General features: G+C 33.5%; 1 protein-coding gene across 4 annotated transcripts in view; it reads right to left on the minus strand.

The window, feature by feature from the left end:
- The window catches only part of LRBA (LPS responsive beige-like anchor protein), a 723,813-nt gene that overhangs the window by 445,071 nt on the left and 256,970 nt on the right, over positions 1 to 21,772 (minus strand). For all 4 annotated transcript variants that reach the window (XM_079154183.1, XM_079154182.1, XM_079154184.1 and 1 more), the window contains exon 35: positions 15,373 to 15,437. In XM_079154183.1, coding sequence (XP_079010309.1) covers positions 15,373 to 15,437 — 65 coding nt within the window. The remainder of the gene's footprint in view (positions 1 to 15,372; positions 15,438 to 21,772) is intronic.

The following is a 21,772-nucleotide window of genomic DNA, read 5'->3' on the forward strand; positions in this document are numbered from 1 at the left end:
TGGGTATAAACCAAGGAGAGGGATAACTGGGTCAAAAGAGGGTCCATTCCAAGTTTTCTGAGGAATCTCCACACTGCTTTCCAGAGTGGCTGCACCAATTTGCAACTCCACCAGGAATGTAAAAGTGTGCCTTTTTCCCCACATCCATGCCAACATCTATTATTGTTTGTGTTCTTGATAATAGTCATTGTAACTGGAGTAAGATGAAATCTTAGAGTTGTTTTAATTTGCATTTCTCTAATTACTAGAGATGTTGTTCTCTTAATAAATAAGATTAAATCTAAAGATTTTTAGCACAGCTTATATGACCTGAAAACTGAACACTTCACTGATATTTCCAAGCCTTATTAATTACTCTCTTCCTTGCCCATCTGTTCTAGTCATGCTGGCCTTCAAGTGGTTTTAGTACTACACAAATATTGTTCTCTCCTCAAGGTCTTTGTCCTTGTGTCCTCACCTTAAAATATTTAAGTCAAGTCTCTCTTCTTCAAAAGTCTTTTCCAAACATTCCATATTAGCGTTCTGATTCACCTTTTCTTTTCTTTACTCTTATAACATTACCCTATTTAATTTTCTTCTCAGCATTATTATTACTATCTGAATTATATTATTTTATTTACTTGGTTAGTACTTGTTCTCTCCTCCATGACAACACAGACATAAACACAGCTACCTTTTCAGACTCCAAAACAGTACCTGGAACATGGTATGCATTCAACAAAAAGATACTAAATGAATGATACAAAAAAATTCAGAAACAATCTTCCAATTTTCTAATCATGTCTTTATATCCAAAACTTTAGTTGTAACTCAATCCAAGCATCTTTCCCTTGAGGAATATTCTGCAATTTTATCCAATAAATATCTTTATTTTATGTCACTCATACCTAATGCTTACTGTATATATAGCATATATTACATTTGTCTATAAATTATTCTATGAAATAGTTATTAGTATTCAATGTTTGTCATTTTCCCAATTGGATGGGCACTCACATCTTTCACTTATTATTCTTTAATCAACCATAGCATCTAAAAGGTACTGTTCAGATAGGCTGTACTCAATCATTATTTATGGAAATATTTTTAACAAAATATTCAAGTATAAATTTATACAACCAATTAACAACAAAACCCTATAGCTTTTAGAATAGACTGAAAAGTAAACAAATTTAAGTTTGAAATATTTTTACTGAATGATACAAAATGTTTACCATCTAACATTCTTTAAAGGTATAGTATAAAATTGATTAGGATATAAATAAAGTATTTGTGTATTACTTTCATAGAAAATGGAAAACATATATTTTTCTTCGCATTTTACAATGGTTTTAAATCAGTATCTTAGAAAGTCCTGACTTATATAACCTCTATGTTTGTTAGAAATAAGATTTATCCTTCCATTAAGGAAAAATGTAAAACTGGCTTCACACAAGTTAAACTATGTCACCTAAATGGTATTCTTGAGTTTTGGGAGTAATTGTTTTGGTTATGTTGCTGCTGCTACTGTTTTATTCTTTTAACGGGCCAAATTTCCTTGTCAACATGCTTACCTTCCAAAATATGAGGATTATACAGTTTTTAGCAAGTATTTATCTAACAATAGTACAAACTATTCCTCCAAACAAACAAAAAAATTAAACATAAATGAAGCTAAAGTTTTAATTACAATAAGCTGTCTCAAAATGTTGGGTTTACTAAAAACAGATTAAGTCTCTAAATGCAGAGCACAAATGGTTCATGTATTTTAATATTAAGAAGAAAAACTATGTATAATTTATACCTACAGTGCAAACAGGAATTAAAAAAAAAAAAAAAAACCTGCTTGTGTCAACCTTAGGAAACAAACAGCCCTATCAAGTGACCAACTCGAAAAGATTCACACTAGAGGCTCAATAAATAACAGTAATGATGACAACCATCTCCCATAACTACATTACGGCCCATTGTCCACATCTGATTACACTAGTCTAGACCCTGGGTAAGCACATCCACACATTTTCACCAAGGGTTTTCCAATATTACTGCTATTTCCTGGGCTTTCTATGACCCCCATTAGCAGCAACTGTCAGGTTTTCACTACTAAACATGACCATTGATGGGAAAGCAAAGTTACCACTTTCCTGAACCCTAATAAATGAGAATGTGGAAGTAATATTCCTGAACTGATAATCTTCCTAACAGTGAAATTTATTTAGAATTAACCTCAGAGAATGGTCAGAAACCAAAACTGGGGAAAAAATTGTTGCAAAATATTTCTTTCAATAATATGAGGAGGGCTGGGAAGATAGCTCAGTTGGTAGCGTGCTTGCCTCTCAAGTACAAGGCCCTGGGTTCAATCCCCAGCACTGCAAAAGAATAAAATAAAATAATAATAATAATAATAATAATAATATGAGGACTACAGCCTCATTTGTGAGACTATCACCTCCATAAATTAACACAATCTTTATTCTTATAGGGAAACATTATTCCCTAACTCTCCATGTACCTGCCTCCTTGCTCACACACAGTTTCTCTCCCATCTCTCTCAGCATATTAAATAATTCAATACCACAAAAATGTTTAAAATGATATTTCATTGCTTTTTTCTGAGTTAAAACTCTCATTAACAACTTTGAATAAGAAAAAGGCTTTAATGTCATAAAATGTACAAAACTCAAGCCTTAGAAAGAACAGGTTGGTGACTGACAAAGGAGTATTTAAATTTTTAAAGGTCTTGCCACACATTTAAGGTTCACACAGATCTTTCTCAGCTGAGATCTAACCCAATAACTATCCACTTCTGGAAAGCAATGTGATTCATTAGGGCAGCTACAGTGTATCCACATTCTTTACTACGAAGGGAACAGAAATACCAAATACTCTATAAAATTATTTCTTCCTGATAATGTAACAGCTTAGTAATTTAATACAAATGTCAAATTGACTATAAATGTCACAGGTGGACATCAACCTGTTTTCCCAACATTATTTTGCATAGTAACCCCTTGAGCACTTCAAAACAACTCAAGGCCAGTCTGCAAGCTGACATATTAAAAATCAAGTAATTTCTCAGAAAGGTGAAAGGATTTAGTCTCAAGATGTGCAGGGAAAGAGAGGGAAGACAGTGATGTGTGGAAAAGAGACATTGAGGGAAAGGGCTCTGCTGAGCCCCCAGTGAAATTCACTCGAGGTGTTGTTCCTCTGCAAGGTGTCCCCACTTCCACCTTCCCACCTGCTTCCCTGCCCTTGTCCTCAGCACTCACCAGAGCTCACCCTTGGGAGCCCATCACCACTCTATAAAACTGCAGCATCCTGACTCGGACTGCTGCTGGGCTCCCTCACCGGCTCTGCTGACTCTCTCAGTAACTCTTGGAACCCACTGATGTAATACCACCATTTTCATTTTGTATCTTTACCAATTAAATTAAGACTTGTGAGGTGTCTATTCTGTCCTTTGCTGAGTTCCCAAAGCCAAGAATATGGACTAGCATGTAGTTGTTGTACTTAAATATTTGCTGAATTTTAAATATTTGCCGAATCATAAGTCATTCAGACTTTTATATTCATTTTATTTTCATCTAACACTTCTGTTTAGCTCTCTTCCTTTTTACTCCAATTCAACTACATTTTTGTACAATACTCATTTTGATTTAACTAGTAAACGATTCCATTTAGAGACAAGTCATTTATGTGTGTGTGTGTGTGTATACATACATTATATAATATATATGTATGATTTTTGTGATATTGCAATATGGAACGTACCATGGGAAAAAGACAGAGATAGATGTTACATAGCTAATAAGTATGATCTGTTTGTGTGCTGTATCCAAACCATCTTTTACCAAAGTTATATATAATTGGCCTTTCTGAGAAATATTAAACCACAAATTCTGTACTGACCTGAAAGCTAGTGGAATCTGGCACTTCCAGGACATCAAAAAGCACAATGCAAATACAGTACCATTATTTTACTCCAGTAAGAACAAAACAAGCTTAAAAAGTAAACAAAAATCACTCGACTATAAAACCCCATGTAAAGTTTCCAAAAGCCATGATACACAAAATCTGTTAAAGGAAGTATATGCTATATTAATTACAAACTGTTCATCAAGTTAGAAAATTGAAAGTAAAAAAATAATAATTTACCACTGGTTTAAATCAAAACTCACGATGAAAAGAAACAGGAAACATGCATTCTAATTAAGGGGAAAAATTCTAATCCTTTTTGATAAGTTATTAAACCTGCCAAGATGATGAACATTAATTTACATATTCTAATCTTTAAGAGAAAAGAACAGCATGCACCTCATTATCAACTACCCACACAAACTTCTATATTAATTTGACCCATGGGTGAAACAGTGAGAGAAAAAGAAAGTCTCTGTTCAACTAATCTTTGGAACAATGGCCTCTGACTCTATCCAACAAATAAGATTATATCCAAACAACTGTTTATAACCATTTAATTGTAGTTTTTCTGTAAGATATCTTATTTGCTACACATATAATTTTAAAACCTGAACCAAAAACATGGGTTAGTCAGGCAGGGCAGTGCATGCCTATGATCCTAGTTATGCCTATGATCCTCCTAGTTAGGAGGATCTCAAGTTCCAGGAGAGTCTCAACAACTTGGTGAGATCCTATCTCAAAAATTAGAAAATTCAAAATGAAAGAACTGGGTTTATAGCTCAGTGGTAAGGCACCCTGAGTTCAATCACAAGTACTGCAAAAATCAAACATATGGTTAAGGAATAAGCCAGGGTTTCCAAAAGAAAATCTCTACATTGAGTCAAACTTTTTTTTCTTTTGCATTAATACAAGAATATATTCTAGGCAAACTCTTCACTTAAGTACAACATATGTATCTTTGTCTTTTACCCCAAATAACAATGTTAACAGCAAAGGGGTTCTGAATAAAATGAAATGTGTTTTGGCCTCTCTCTCTTCTATCCTCCTTTTTCCCTCGTGGCCTCCCTTCCATTCATTCTGCTCAGCCATTCCACAGATATTTGTTGGCAATTTATTCAATCTAGAGAACTGAACGAAAATGCTGGAGCTGCCAAATGAACACTCAGAAAGCAGAAGTGCAACCTCAGCAGATGAGTTTGGAAGAGCTGGACAAGTACATCAGCACTGGAAACATTATGTCTTTCATGAGAGCTATTTATATATTCAGATACAAGCCTGAGTTATTGCTGTCATAAGGAGATATTGACTATATCCCTAGAGGATAGTCAAGGGATGGGTCCAGCAGCGTGTGGGATGATCTTCCCTTCCTGTGCTTTCCAAGGTTGGGGACAGAGAACAGCCACAGTAGCAAACTGAAGAGTAAAACTCCAGGCAGCCACAGAGGATTCCAAAATGTATTTTTAGTAAACTAAACCCAATACGATGTTAGAATTATAGGTAGTTTTAGTTACTTAGGTATTTAAAATTACAAAATTCAAGACAAAAAATTGTCTTAAAAATTTTAACAAGTATTATATTTTTAAATTTAGCTTCCATAACCTACAACTTCCATCATCTTTTACTATCAAAATTTTATGAATTACATCAGCCAAAGGAATAATGTCTATATTTCGCTTTAAAATATAAATGAAACAGAAATGAGAAAAAACTGAGAAAAACTAAGAAAATTAGTAACAATAATGACAGGAAAGTGCACAGGATTCCTTGATATTTTAAATTATGATACTTTCACTAATAGGGAATCAGCATCAAATAAATACTTGGAATTGTAGAGTATAAGAACAAAAGCAGGACACCAAAATAGATAAAATAAACAGGATGATCAACATTCATCCAATGCGTCACTTCTTCTAAAAGATAGAAGTCAAACAAGTAAGTTAAAAGACAGGAGTCTAAACCATCAACAAACATTATGAATGTCAGAGAGTACTATCTCAGTGCACCTGCCTAGATCATAGTACCTAGAGTACTACCAGGGGTGTAAATGCTTTCAAAGACATTTGTTGGAAGAATCACAAGCAGGCTGGCAAGACGAAAAGAGGTGACCTAGCAGCCAGATTCACCACTGCCAGAAAAATTAAGAACAATACTATATTAAGAAAATAAATTCTTTGCAAATAACATGACCAAACACTCTAAAAAATAATAGGAATAAATACATACAAAGACAAAATATAAAATCAAAACCAAATTACAAGACTTATAAGATTCATTGACAAATAACTAAATTTTAAAATGTAAACAACAGAGTTATTGGGATGAATTTAACTAAATAAATTAATCAATTTCAATTAAATACATTCTAAGGTAAAGAAAAAGTGACTAAGATAAAGTCAAATCAACTGCACAAATTAAATCAACCGAAGCCCAAGATACATAATAATGTGTACACTTGAATTAGTATATCACTGAACCCTCAGATTTTACAAGAGGGTCAGAGGCAAACGTGTTAACACTACATTATTTTCTACTAAAGTGATACTGTACCACAACAGTCTAAAAAGGAAGCTTGAACATTCATTGAGAATATAAAGCTGTTTATTTAAAATTGTGCCTTTCAAAACCAATAAATTTTAGATCAATTACTTACATATTTATAAAGTAAATACAAATAAATAAATCAATTATTCAAGATATCAAAATATCCATAAACAAAAGTTTCATACAGGATTAACAGGGTTCCTTCTTATAAAATGTGGAAATTCAATTTTTTAATTAAATCTTTTATTAGCATGCCTGGGTCCAGTTCCCACTACAAAAACAAAAGAATATGTATTTTTCCCTCTTAGCAAATATATCAAAGATATACCACTTAATTGTGTCACTGATTACTACTTATTTTAGCTCCATAAATTTAAAATGGCATGCTGCATATGAAAAATACCCATAATCAAACACAAAACTCTGAAAACAATGTATTTGAAATATCTCATTAAACAAATAAGTTAAGGGAAACATTTCTACCAAACAACAATTACTTACATCTGACCTAAGTAATTGATTTGCTAATGATACCCTTCAACTCTGATAAACCTGATGCTGTAGTCTGTCTATAAAGGTCTTCATGTTATTTACACTAATAAAACATTAATCAAGGGCCAAATTTATAGTAGTTACTCTATAAATGAGGTCAACGCAGGTCAAACTTATATAAGAATAAAAAGAAAATGTTGGCCTGTATACTAAAAAGAAAAATCCTTTTTACTATAATTCATTCCCTGGGATTAAGTCTACTAATTGAAGACTCCAAACTACTTCTCCACATCCATTTCTACACAGAATCATTTAATATCAAGGTACTGAATATTTAACTGAAACTGAACATGCATTTATTTATATGGAAAACCAAATCCACTGATTTAGAAAAACAAACATCTGAGATTTTCCTTTCAATATATTCTACCCTTAAAGAGAGAATAAAAATTCAAATACTAGGTCCACCATTTCACAAATAAATCTTAGTTTTGTTTCCAGCATTGTTTACTTCAAATATTTACTTTAGAAGAGAAAGTCTGAGTGCTTTCTGTAGGATAAGTACAGAAGTTTCTAACCATAAAAGTCTAAAAAATCCAAGAAGAGTAACACAAACATAGATAAGAAATCAAGAGAACTACGAAAACTATGATAACAGGTGATATAATAATGTTATTTAAATAATTATTTGTACAATAAGGAATAACGACAATAAGAAATTCTTATTTGAGGATATTTGAGAATAACATACAGTTCATATCTTCAGAAATTGTAGAACATTTTTATAAATGTAAAAAATTTATTTCATATATATTTTTTTTCTTTTGTTAAAAACCCTCAAAGAGGGGCTGGGGAGATAGCTCAGTCGGTAGAGTGCTTGCCTTGTAAGCACAAAGCCCTGGTTTCGATCCCCAGCACCCAAAAAAAAAAAAAAAAAAAAAAAAACTCAAAGAAATATAACTTGATTAATGTCAAGACTAATTGGTGAGGTGGCACATTCAATATTCACAAAGACCTGTGGGGGAGAAGGAGGCAGGAGGATTCCAAGTATGAGGCAGCCTCACCAACTTAATGAAACTCAATCTCAAAATAAAATATAAAACGGGCTGGGAATATATTTCAATAGTAGAGCACTCCTGGCTTCAAACTCCAGTAGTGGAAAAAAAAATTATATCTCTATAAAATGCATTTATATTGAAGATAGAATGTTGTTTACATGAAAAATATCAATAATCCAAATTAAAAATAGGCAAGCAACATATTTACATAAAAAATAATATTAAACACTGATTGTTGGGACTAATGACACGTTAACTAACTCAGGCTGACTCCTTACTCCCTGGCGAGTGAGCAAGATCAAGGCCTCAAAGGCGGTTTCAATAGTTAATGACGATAAATCAGACCACCTTCAGGGATTGATTAACAACAGTTCCATGAACGTGATCAGCTAGTGCTTGCCATATAGTCCTATGAGACTCTCACCTGTGTGAACCCCCCCATGTCTCGCTGACCTTTAAGCTGATTGGTTCCCACCTAGCCTCCACCCTACATAAAAGCTGTGTGATTTCCTCAATAAACGAGTTCCTGCTGTGACTGGTCTCCCTGACCGGCTGATTGTCCTCCGCCCAGAGGGCTGCGTGCAGGAGGTCGGTCAGCCCTACCTATCCCGGTCTGACCTTGTTGGGGAGTGTCCCCTTCCCTCGCCGCTGGTGGAGAAGAGCCAGGGGGCTTAAGACCCCGACAACTGATATTTACTGAATTTGTCATACAATTTGTATGTACTCTTACGTATATACCCATTGAAATAAAAAACATTAAAAAAACTCATATACAATGTTCTTAGAGTTGTGATCACAATAGCCAGAGCAGAAACAATCCAAATATCCATTAACAAATGAATGGTTGAGTAAACTACTCTACGTCCCAAAAATGAAACAATATTTGGCAAAAAAAAAAAAAAAAACAGAGGCAAAAAGGAATACAGTTCTGGCACCTTGCTACAACATAGGGGTACCCTGAAAACCTGTGAAAGGCTTTGGATCACTATCCCCCAAAGATCTCAAGGGTAAAAGCCTGGTCCCATGGGTGGCAGTATTGGGAGACACTGTGGACTTCCAAGAGGTGAGACCTTCTGGGAGGTCCTTAGGTCACTGGGGCATGCCCTTGAAAGGGACTGTGGGGCATCGCTCAGCCTGTCTGTCTTATAGTACACTGACTTCTGACTATAAGTGGAAGCAGCCAAGGATGGCCTTCACCAAGCCTGCACTATGCTGTTTGTTTTTTGAACATCTAAAAGTGTGAACTAAATAAACCCTTTCACTCTATAAAGTAAATTTCCTTAGACATTTCACTGCAGTAATGTGCGGTTGACAATAAATGTCAGTTACAAAAAGACCGAGCAGTGTATATGTTTCAAACAGGAAAATAAAATAAAATAGACTAGTAGGAAGCTAGGTCTGAAAAGAGAGGGAAATGGGAAGTGACTATTGACAAACACAGGTGTTCTTTAGGGGGGTACTGAAAATATTCAAAAATAACACTGAAGTACTAGTCGTTTATTCATTGAGAAGTATTTATTCATCACCTACTATTTCGCAGACTATAGAGTACACTTAGCGCTACTTCTTATACAAATCACTATATTAGAATAATTGAAAAGAAGGGAAGAAAATGTCCCAAACAAACCTAGATGCTACATCAATAAAATCCAATGAAAGCATGGCAAAAGAAATGTCAGAAAGGGAGTTCAGAATGTACATAATTAAAATGATAAGAGTAGCAAACGACGACATGAAAGAGCAAATGCAGGCTTCGAATGATCGCACCAATCAACAGATAAAAGAGCAAATGCGGGAAGCAAAAGATCATTTCAATAAAGAGTTAGAGAAACTGAAAAAAAAAAAAAAAAACATACAGAAATCCTTGAAATGAAGGAAGCAATAAACCAAATTAAAAACTCATAGAAAGCATAACCAATAGAATAGAACACCTGGACAGAACCTCAGACATTGAAAACAAAATATTTAATCTTGAAAACAAAGTTGACCAAACAGAGAAGATGGTAAGAAATCATGAACAGAATCTACAAGAACTATGGGATATCATGAAAAGGCCAAATTTAAGAATTATTGGGATTGAGGAAGGCTTAGAGAAACAAACCAAAGGAATGAACAATCTCTTCAATGAAATAATATCAGAAAATTTCCCACATCTGAAGAATGAGATGGAAAATCAAGTACAAGAGGCTTGTAGGACTCCAAATATACAAAATTACAACAGATCCACAACCATGCACATCATAATGAAAATACCTAACACACAAAATAAAGACAGAATTTTAAAGGCTGCAAGAGAAAAGAATCAAATTACATTCAGGGGAAACCAATATGGATATCAGCAGATCTTTCAACCCAGACACTAAAAACTAGAAGGGCCTGGAACAACATTTTTCAATCACTGAAAGAAAATGGATGCCAACCAAGAATCTTATACCCAGCAAAGACTAACTTCAGATTTGACGACGAAATTAAGTCTTTCCATGATAAACAAAAGCTAAAAGAATTTACAAATAGAAAGCCGGTACTACGGAATATTCTCAGTAAAATATTCCATGAGGAAGAGATGAAAAACAACGATGTAAATCAGCAAAGGGAGGAACTACCCTAAAGCAATAGCCGAATAAAGGAGAAACCAAGTCGTGTCAAAAAACAAAAATGAGTCAAATGACTGGGAATACAAATCATATCTGAATAATAACCCTGAATGTTAATGGCCTGAACTCATCAATTAAAAGGCATAGGCTTGGCAGACAGGATTGAAAAGAAAGATCCAACAATATGCTGCCTGCAAGAGACTCATCTCATAGAAAGAGATACCCATAGACTAAAGGTGAAAGGATGGGAAAAAACATACCATGCACATGGACTCAGCAAAAAAGCCGGAATATCCATCCTCATATCAGATAATGTGGACTTCAAGCAAAAGTTAGTCAAAAGGGATAAAGAAGGACATTTCATACTGCTTAAGGGAAGCATAAATCAGCAAGACATAACAATCATAAATATCTATGCCCCAAACAGTGGCTCATCCATGTACGTCAAACAAATCCTCCTCAATTCCAGAAATCAGATAGAACACAACACAACAATACTAGGCGATTTTAACATACCTCTCTCCCCACTGGACAGGTCTCCCCAACAAAAATTGAACAAAGAAACCACAGATCTTCATAACGCAATCAATAATTTAGACTTATCAGACATATATAGAATATATCATCCAACAAAGAGTGAATACACTTTCTTCTCAGCAGCACATGGATCCCTCTCTAAAATAGACCATATTCTATGCCACAAAGCTAATGTTAGCAAATATAAGAAGATAGAGATACTACCTTGTATTCTATCAGATCATAACAAATTGAAATTAGAAATAAATGACAAAGTGAAAAACACAAACTACCCCAACACCTGGAGATTAAATAATATGCTATTGTATGATGAATGGATAACAGAAGACATCAGGAGGGAAATAAAAAAATTCTTAGAGGTAAATGAGAACAAAGAAACATATATAAAAATCTCTGGGACACTATGAAAGCAGTACATAGAGGAAAATTTATTTCATGGAAAGTATTCAATAAAAGAAGAAAAAAAAAATCAACAAATAAACGAACTAACAATATAGCTCAAAGCCCTAGAAAAAAAACAGAGTAACACCAAAAGAGGTAGAAGACAGGAAATAGTTAAAATTAGAGCTGAAATCAACGAAACTGAAACAAAAGAAACAGTCAAAAAACTTGACAAAACAAATAGTTGGTTCTTTGAAAAAATAAACAAAATTGATAAACCCTTAGCCACACTAACAAAGAGAAAGAGGGAGAAAACTCAAATTACTAAAATTCGGAATGAACAAGGAAATATCACAACAGACACGATTGAAATAAAAAAATAATTAGAAGCTATTTTGAAAACGTATACTCCAACAAAATAGAAAATCTTGACAACATCAACAGGTTTCTACAGACATATGAATTACCTAAACTGAACCAGAAGGACACACACAATTTAAAGAGATCAATTTCAAGTAATGAAATAGAAGAAGTCATCAAAAGCCTACCAACAAAGAAAAGTCCGGGACCAGACAGGTTCTCAGTCGAGTTCTACAAAACCTTTAAAGAAGAGCTCATTCCAATACTTTTCAAAGTATTCCATGAAATAGAAGAGGAGGGAACCCTCCCAAACTCATTCTATGAAGCCAATATTACCCTGATACCTAAACCAGACAGAGACATATCGAGGAAAGAAAATTTCAGACCAATATCCTTAATGAACATCAATGCAAAATTCTCAACAAAACGTTAGCAAATCACATACAAAAATATATTTAAAAGATAGTGCACCACGATCAAGTGGGTTTTACCCCAGGGATGCAAGGTTGGTTCAACATCCGGAAATCAATAAATGTAATTCACCATATCAACAGACTTAAAGTCAAGAATCACATGATTATTTTGATAGATGCAGAAAAAGCATCTGATAACGTACAGCATCCCTTCATGCTCAAAACACTAGAAAAAATAAGGATAGTGGGAACATTCCTTAACATTGTAAAGGCCATCTATGCTAAGCCCATGGCCAATATCATTCTAAATGGTGAAAAACTGAAAGCATTCCCCCTAAAAACTGGAACAAGGCAGGGATGCCCTCTTTCACCACTTCTATTCAACATTGTCCTTGAAACTCTAGCCAGAGCAATTAGACAGACCAAACAAATTAAAGGGATACGAATACGAAAAGAAGAACTCAAACTATCCCTATTTGCCAATGACATGATTATATATGTAGAGGAACTGGGAAATTCCACCAGAAAACTTTTAGAACTCATAAGTAAATTCAGTAAAGTAGCAGAATATAAGACCAATGCTCATAAATCTAAAGCATTTTTATACATAAGTGATGAATCTTCAGAAAGAGAAGTTAGGAAAACTACCCCACTCACAATAGCTTCGAAAAAAATAAAATACTTGGGAATCAATCTAAAAAAAGAGGTGAAAGACCTCTACAATGGGAACTATAGAACACTAAAGAAAGAAATTAAAGAAAACCTTAGAAGATGGAAACATCTCCCATGTTCTTGGATAGGCAGAATTAATATTGTCAAAATGGCCATACTACCAAAAGTGCTATACAGATTCAATGCAATTCCAATTAAAATCCCAATAATGTACCATATAGAAATAGAGCAAGCAATCATAAAATTCATCTGGAAGAATAAGAAACCCAGAATAGCTAAAGCAGTTCTTAGCAGAAAGAGTGAAGCAGGGGGTATTGTAATACCAGAACTTCAACTATACTACAAAGCAATAGTAACAAAAAATGGCATGGTATTGGCACCAAAATAGACAGGTAGCTCAATGGTACAGAAAAGAGGACACGGACACAAACCCAAATAAATTCAAGTTTCTCATACTAGACAAAGGTACCAAAAATATGCAATGAGAAAAGACAGCCTCTTCAACAAATGGTGCTAGCAAAACTGGAAATCCATATGCAACAGAATGAAACTAAACCCCTATCTCTCACCCTGCACAAAAATCAACTCAAAATGGATTGAGGACCTTGGAATCAGACCAGAGACCCTGCAGATTATAGAAGAAAAAGTAAGTCAAAATCTTCAACAGGTCGGCTTAGGATCAGACTTCCTTAACAGGACTCCCATAGCCCAAGAAATAAAAGCAAGAATCAACAACTGGGATAGATTCAAACTAAAAAGCTTTCTCTCAGCAAAGGAAACTATTGACAATGCGAAGAGCGAGCCTACAGAGTGGGAGAAAATCTTTGCCACTCATACTTCAGATAAAGCACTAATTTCAGAATATATAAAGAACTCAAAAAACTCTACACCAAGAATACAAATAACCCAATCGACAAATGGGCAAAGGAAATGAACAAACACTGCATAGAAGATGATCTACAAGCTATCAACAGATATATGAAAAAATGTTCAACATCTCTAGTAATAAGAGAAATGCAAATCAAAACTACCCCAAGATTCCATCTCACCCCAATTAGAATGGCGATTATCAAGAATACAAGCAACAATAGGTGTTGGCGAGGATGTGGGGAAAAAGGTACACTCATACATTGCTGGTGGGGTTGCAAATTAGTGCAGACATTCTGGAAAGCAGTGTGGAGATTTCTTAGAAAACTTGGAATGGAACCACCATTTGACCCAGCTATCCCACTCCTTGGCCTATACCCAAAGGACTTAAAATCAGCATACTACAGAGATATAGGCATATCAATGTTCATAGCTGCTCAATTCACAATAGCCAGATTGTGGAACCAACCTTGATGTCCCTCAGTTGATGAATGGATAAAGAAACTGTGAGATATATATAAAATGGAATATTACTGAGCCATGAAGAATAATAAAATTATGGCATTTGCAGGCAAATGGATGAAATTGAGAATATCATGTTAAGTGAGATAAGCCAATCTCAAACAACCAAAGGACGAATGATCTCGCTAATAAGCGGATGTTGATACATAATGGAGGGTGGGCGGGGGCAAGAATGGAGGAAGGAGGGACTGTATAGAGGGAAAAGAGGGATGGGAGGGGTGGGAGGGAAAAAAAGAATGAGCCAAAAACTATTACCCTATGTAAATGTATGATTACACAAATGGTATGCTTCTACTTCATGTACAGAGAAACAAGGTATATCCCATTTTTTTACAATAAAAGTGTATATATATATATATATATATATTAAAACAAATTCCCTCTCTGAGTCTCCAAAGTCATTAATAATAATCAGCTACCAAAAAACAAACACAAAGTGGTTAACTCATCATTTACTCACTTTATTTTTAGATTTTAATTCTTCCACTCAAATTTCTTTCCCCCTGTTTATCTCTTTTCATCTCTGTACTTTCTTTGCTTCTTTTTCCTACCACTAAAATTTCTTTCTTTGAATTCTTCCATTTATGCTCTTTAAATAGAAATGATACCTAATTATTCCCTCTCTTCCCTTTCTTATCACATCAGAACACAAAACAAAACTTGTTTCAACTTTTCTTTATGGTCAGACTATGATAAAAGCAACACATCACAGGTATTCTAATTATGGACTCTATAAACATAATGCAACTTCATAAAAATTACAAATATGATTTTCCTTATATCTGCGAATAGAATCAGCAATTTACTTTTGCAAAATACACACATTTACTGAAAAATAAAGATCAGAATCTTATCAACAAGAATGCAACCATGAAGAAAATTATAAAATTGCTAAATATCAGCATATTTGTAATAATCAATATATCAGGACTCACTACATTAGTGACTGCAAAAAATGACAAGTCCAACGTATCAGTTCCTATGGGAAAAATATAGTAAGATTCTACAGCAAAATATAATGGATATAAAATAAATTACCTTCCTTCATTGACAAGTTCAATAAAAGCAAGGCCTGCATTCTTCTGAATAGAATTCTGCCACTCCTAAAAAACAGCAAAAAATAGCTGAAGAAATTTCACTCAATAGGTTATTTCTTTTAAAATAACAATGGTGAAAAAATATCACCCACCTCAATTTTATAGCTTAGTTTTTAAAGGAAAAGTTCTGTAAAGCATGCAGCTTACCCAACATCGCCCTATGAACACACCCAGATTGCTACTGAAGAGTATTAAGTGAAGATTAACTTTATTCAGCATAAATTAAATGAGCCTATCCACATTTATCTTGCCCATTTGTTATGTATCTCTATGTACTAAATAAATTGAAATAGTTGGGAGTTGGGTAAGAAGGCAGTAAAAAAGACCAAAGAAAGAGAGATTTTTTGTTTTATTTAAAAAAAAAAAAGACATATTAACCAAAATGAAGAGACAATTCAGTTCAAAAACATTAGTAAATTGAATATATTTTTCAAAAAAAGATGACAAATGAATGAGAAAAAGACAAGAAAGAACAATGAATTGTGATAGATCCCCATATGAGCTGGAAAACTATAATTCATTGCCCTATACATTAGCAATATATGTTAAAAGTATATAACTATAATTTTTACCCACTAAAATTAATCCATTAGAATGTATCCTCTAAAAAGACATACAATTAAAAGTTATCAGCAAATCAATCAGCAAGTATGCTCAAATGAATTCTTCAATTCTTTGCTTAAAACATATATGAAATAAGCATTAAAATAACAATAAGGAAAGGCCTGCAAGAATTGAAATAGACCTAGATTCAAGAAGTGCCAATAAATGTAGCCATAGATGTGTGTGATTGTGTATATATACACAAACTCATATACAGTTCTCCTTTTAAAGAACTGGAAATATATACATAGTCTCCCTGTGTATTAAGTGTTAAGAAACATGTTTCTTTTTCAGAAAGATGATTAATGATTGAGGAAAATAACAAGAATAGTAAATTATGCTCGACCACAGTGAGTGGAAAACTAATTCACTGCTCTATAAATACATGGTTATAAGTCTATAACTGTATTTTGACCCATGAAAAATTTACCCTCTAACATTAAGTTTCTTAGTACCCAAGAGCCCCTTCTATTCTAACTATATAATATCTCTCAACCTATCTTTTCATTCTCTCACAACACTTAAATAAGATCAGACTTAGCTACTAACAATTCTTCACCATAAACGGGGTTAATGTTTCCTGAATATAATAACTTTTAAGAGTTTTAAATTCCATGTAATTTCAAATTATTGTGTTTTGAGTTCATTTTTTTTTCACAGCCTTTCTCTTCCATTTTCTCCTTTTATGACACTTTTGCTCTACCTTCATTTGTATTTTGAAAAACGCAGTGTGGCTCACAGAACTAAAATGGCTGCATGCCATGATTTTGTTGAATGATTCCATTTTATGAAAAGTATGGGCACGATCACATTAACAGATCATATAAAGTACAATGAAAAATGAATCTGTCCAGTAAAACGAAAATTAACTTCAAAGTCAGGCAGACAATGGAGAGTCGTCTCTGGCTGATCTAGCAGAGGAAAGTAAAGCAACATATTGCTGAAGAAAGACCAGAGATCATAAAATCTGTGTTTTGACTCTCATTCTGACGTAACAGGAAATGCCTGGGATAGATCTTGCCACATTTCCACGTTACACATTCCCTTACAATTTTTTCTTCCAGGTCCAATATTTTGTTATTCTATCATGTACTAACGTAAGTCTACAATATATTCTCTCTCAAAATCCATGGTTGCCACACACTGGAACTACAAAACACAGATTCTAAATTTCTTTCACTAAGATGAACCAAATTAAACATAAAATAGAAATTTTAAATTGATTTAAAGTCCCTTTCTTTCCATCAAAATGAAATTAATAGGTAGTTCAAAGAAAAGTAGTCAAATTCCATGAAAGAGAATATCCCTGAGAAAGAAGCACATGCCACACCCTCCTCTCTTCTCCAAAAGGTAGCAGAAGGGAGATGAAAATAAACAAACTGCACATGTGTGTTGATCTTGGTGCAGAGCAGCTCACGCTTCACTTCTCAGGCACAGCACAGTAGCATATCAAGCTTCAAAGACTTGCCTGTATCTAGTAATGCACAGGAACAGTAGAATAAAGACAAATCTAATGGCAGATGGACCAAAAACAACCTCACAGGTATCATGCCCTAGGAAGAGTGAGGAAACTTTAGAGGTTTGCAGAAGTGGCTTAGAGTTTAAGGGGATGAAAAAAATCAACTGTGACCTTTGTAGGTAGGCAGAAAGTTATCATATGGGCCATGATATCTCCAGAAATGCCACAGCCATAGAACAGAAGCATTTGCTTACTTCTCAGCTTTCTTATCCAACATGGACTTTTGTTGGAAAGCCACTTGGAAATCTGATGTAACAGCAGAGAATGGAAAGACAAGACCTGAAACTGAGTGAGTTTTCATTCGGATCACATAGTTTAAGGTGGGAAAAAAAAATTTTCAAAATGGAAATGAAAGAAAAATATGATGAAAATTACTTCCCTTACTAGAAAAAAAAGAACATAAGAACAAACAGAGGAACTAATCCAGCAAATGACAAATTATTGCATTAGACATTGTCCTTTTTAAACAATCTACTACCGGAAATAAGACAAGGAAGCTCCCTCTCACCACTGCTTTTCTACATGATTGTGGGAATTGTGGATAATGCGATAAGACAAGAAAATTACAAGTATTATGATGAAAGAGGGTGTGCTATTTTCTCTACAGAAGACATGATTGTCAATATGGAAAATCCAAAATAACTGACCAAAACACTGCTGGAGCTACCATGTGATAAAATCAAGGTTACAGGATACAACTGGAATTTGAAGTAAAAACAATACTATCTACATGAGTATCACATAAATACAAGATAAATACTAAATAAAATATGTACAGGATCAACATAAAAAAATACAAAATGCTCATGAAATCAAAGTAGAACTAAAAAAATTAGTGACATTTCATATTCATGGATTGAAGGATTCAATATTATCAAGATATCAGTTGTTCCCACATTGATCTATAGATTCCATGCAATTCCAATCTAAATCCCAGCTCAGTGGTAGAGTACTTGCCTAGCATGTGTGAGATACTAGGTTCAATCCTCAGCACCACATAAAAATAAATATATAAACAAAGGTATAGTGGTCATCTACAACTAAAGAAAATTTTTAAACTTACTACAAAGCTATAGTAATCAAGAAAGTTTGGTATTGTCAAAAGAATAGATAAACAAATCAATGGAACACATTAAAGGGCCCAGAAACAGTCCCACATAAATGATCAACTAATCTTTGACAAAAGAGCAAAGGCAATACAATAGAAAAAGGACAGTTTTTTTTTCAACAAATGGTGGTGGAAAAATAAAACATTCACGTGCAAAAAATGAATTTAGATAAACATCATTCACAAAAATTAACTCAAAATGAATCACAGACCTTAATGTAAAATGTAAAACTATAAAATCCTCAGGAGTTAACTGAGGAAAGTCTAAAATGACCTTGAGTTTGGCCATGATTTTTAGATACAACACCAAAAGCATATTCCAATGGGGGGGAGAATAATCTTATCAGTGAGGTTAAGAATTTACTTCTAATAATCAAATATTTCCTCTTTACAAAATATAATGCCAAGAGAATGAAAAGGCAAGCCACAGACTGGAATAAAATATTTGCAGAATACATACCTGATAAAGCACTATTATCCAAAAATGTACAAAGAACTCTTAAAAATCGAAGAAAAGAAAACAATCCCATTAAGCAATGGGCCAAAAGACCTTAACAGGCACCTCGCAAAATAAGTTACAGTAAATAAGCAAATGAAGATTCTCCACAGGTTATGTCATTAGAGGACACTTTCATTAGAATGGCCAAACTCCAGAAGACTGACATCAACAAATGGAAATATATGGAACTATAGGAAACCTCATTCACTGCTGTTAGAAATGCAAATTGACACTTTGACTGTGTTCTATCATTCAGCAATGGTGATCCTTGGTATTAACCCAAAGAAGCTGAAAACATATTCACTTAGAACCTCACATAGAAATGTATAACAACTTTATTCAAAAAACCCAAACCCTGAAAACAACCAAGATATTCTTCAGAAGCAACTCTGGTCCAGATAATGGAATATTATTCAGCATTAAAAAGAATGAGCAATAAAGCCCTTAGAAGTATGAAAGAAACATAACATATACTAATAAGGACAGGAAACCTATTTGAAAGGCTACATCCTATGACTGCAACTGTTAACAATATTACGAAAAGGGTAAAACTATGGAGAAAGTAAAAAAAGATCAACATTTGTAGGAGGAGGGAAAAAAGGACTCAATCAGGGAAAAAAGCAAGGATCTTAAGCAGTGAAAAGTACTCATCATATAATGTAATGGTGAATATGTGTCATTACATTTGCCCAAACCCAGAGAATGCACAACACTGAGAGTGAACCTTTAATGTAAGCTATGGATTTGGGGTAATAACAAGTGTGTCAATGTAGGTTCAGCAGATGTAACAAACACACCCATCTTGTGGGGAATACTAACAATGGACAAGGCCAAGCATGTGTAGGGGATATATGAGAAACTTCTATATGTCTTTTCAATTTTGCTGTGAACCTAAAGTCACTCTAAAAAGTAAAATATACATAAAAAATTAATTTTAAAAGTATTTATTAGTACAATTTTTCTCAAATCTATTTTTATGATCTAAAAATATACTAGGAAGGAATTTTTATTATAAAATGCAAATGAATTTCTGCATATGGATAAACACCAGCCGAAAGACACACATTTTAAACAAGCAAACACCATATTTATTTCATTTCATTAGGTATGCAAGCTTCTACTTACATACAAAATCATGAAGTATGCCATTTAAATTCAACAGAGATTTTAAATGTCAGTGCTGAAGTAAGATGAAAAACTGGTTAAAATTAGTATTGCATAACTATTAAAATGTAACCACACAAAACACTTAAGACCTACACTTGATTTGAAAAAATAACACAAAATACAATTTTTTCAAAACAAATTAATCATGAAGGTACACACAAAAATAGATAAAAGTTTTTTTTATAAAAGCTCAGAAATTCAAATTTGTCACTCCTTCCATTCTTGTTTCCTCAAGGATGGGCACATCTATAAACCCTTATTTGTTAAATGTCAGTAAGTATTATATATTGGTGTAGAACAAAAAATAGTTTACATGGCTGGGATTGTGGCTCGGGGATAGAGTGCTCGCCTAGCATACATGAGGCACCACATAAAAATAAAGGTATCATGTCCACCTACAACTAAAACACAATATTTTTTAAAAAAATAGTTTACAACTTTAAACTAGAAAACAATTTGATGAGGAATAAAGCAAAAACAAATATTACTTATATCTTGTCTACAATTACAAAAATAATATAATCATCAAAGATACCAATGTGCTTTTCTCTATAATCCACTTCTAATTTTTAACTATTAATATTCAATAAAATGCCAAGTATTAAATACACAACTGCATGTTGATAAGAATAGTGCATATAAAAATAATTCAAATTCCATTAGAATAAAACTTTCAATTTGTTTGTTAATCCAGATGTTGTTAAAAGCCAACAAATTTTCTCCATAATAATACATTCTCTACAGGAATCTGTAGGAGTTTCCAAAACTGAAAAGAATATTCATTAATCATGCTCTCCTAAAGCATTTTTCTCTGCTTCAGAAACAATTATCAAAGAAGGCGTTAGTCTAAACAATTTCATAAACCACAGCTCAATATAACCGTTAGTGAGTTTTAATAGTTGAAAGAAAAGCTTAATGGTCATCATCTTTCATGATCATTTCAATATTTCATCACGGTATTTACAATTATATACTGATACAAAATTCAGAGTACATTTAAAGGTCTTGGTTATCCTTTCCCCAGAGGTACTGATAAAAAACACGTTAAAAGCCTCAAATCCAACCACTAATGCAACTAAGTAATTTCAAAACACATTTCAGCACTTTGGAAAGGAAGGACTCAAAAATCAACAGTCAATAATTTCATACCTGTTTCTAAGCTGTATTTAATTGATTATCACTTCCTAAAGCCATAATTGTTGACATGTCAATTTTTACTAAATACACTCTTAGCTTACTAATACACTTAAGTGATACAACAAAGATAGTACATATTGTGAAACCTACTGAACAGAGTTCTACCAAACTTCTAATATGTGCTTTTGGTGGTAAAAAGTCTTTTTTGTTAGGGGGAAAAAAAAAAAAAAAAAAAAACCTCATTGATAACATTAAGTATATTCCTTCCTACCTTCCACAAATAAATACAGAGAAAAATACCAATAAAT

This window comes from Sciurus vulgaris (genome assembly GCF_902686455.1).
Source record: "Sciurus vulgaris genome assembly, chromosome: 9".
Taxonomy (NCBI): Eukaryota; Metazoa; Chordata; class Mammalia; order Rodentia; family Sciuridae; genus Sciurus; species Sciurus vulgaris.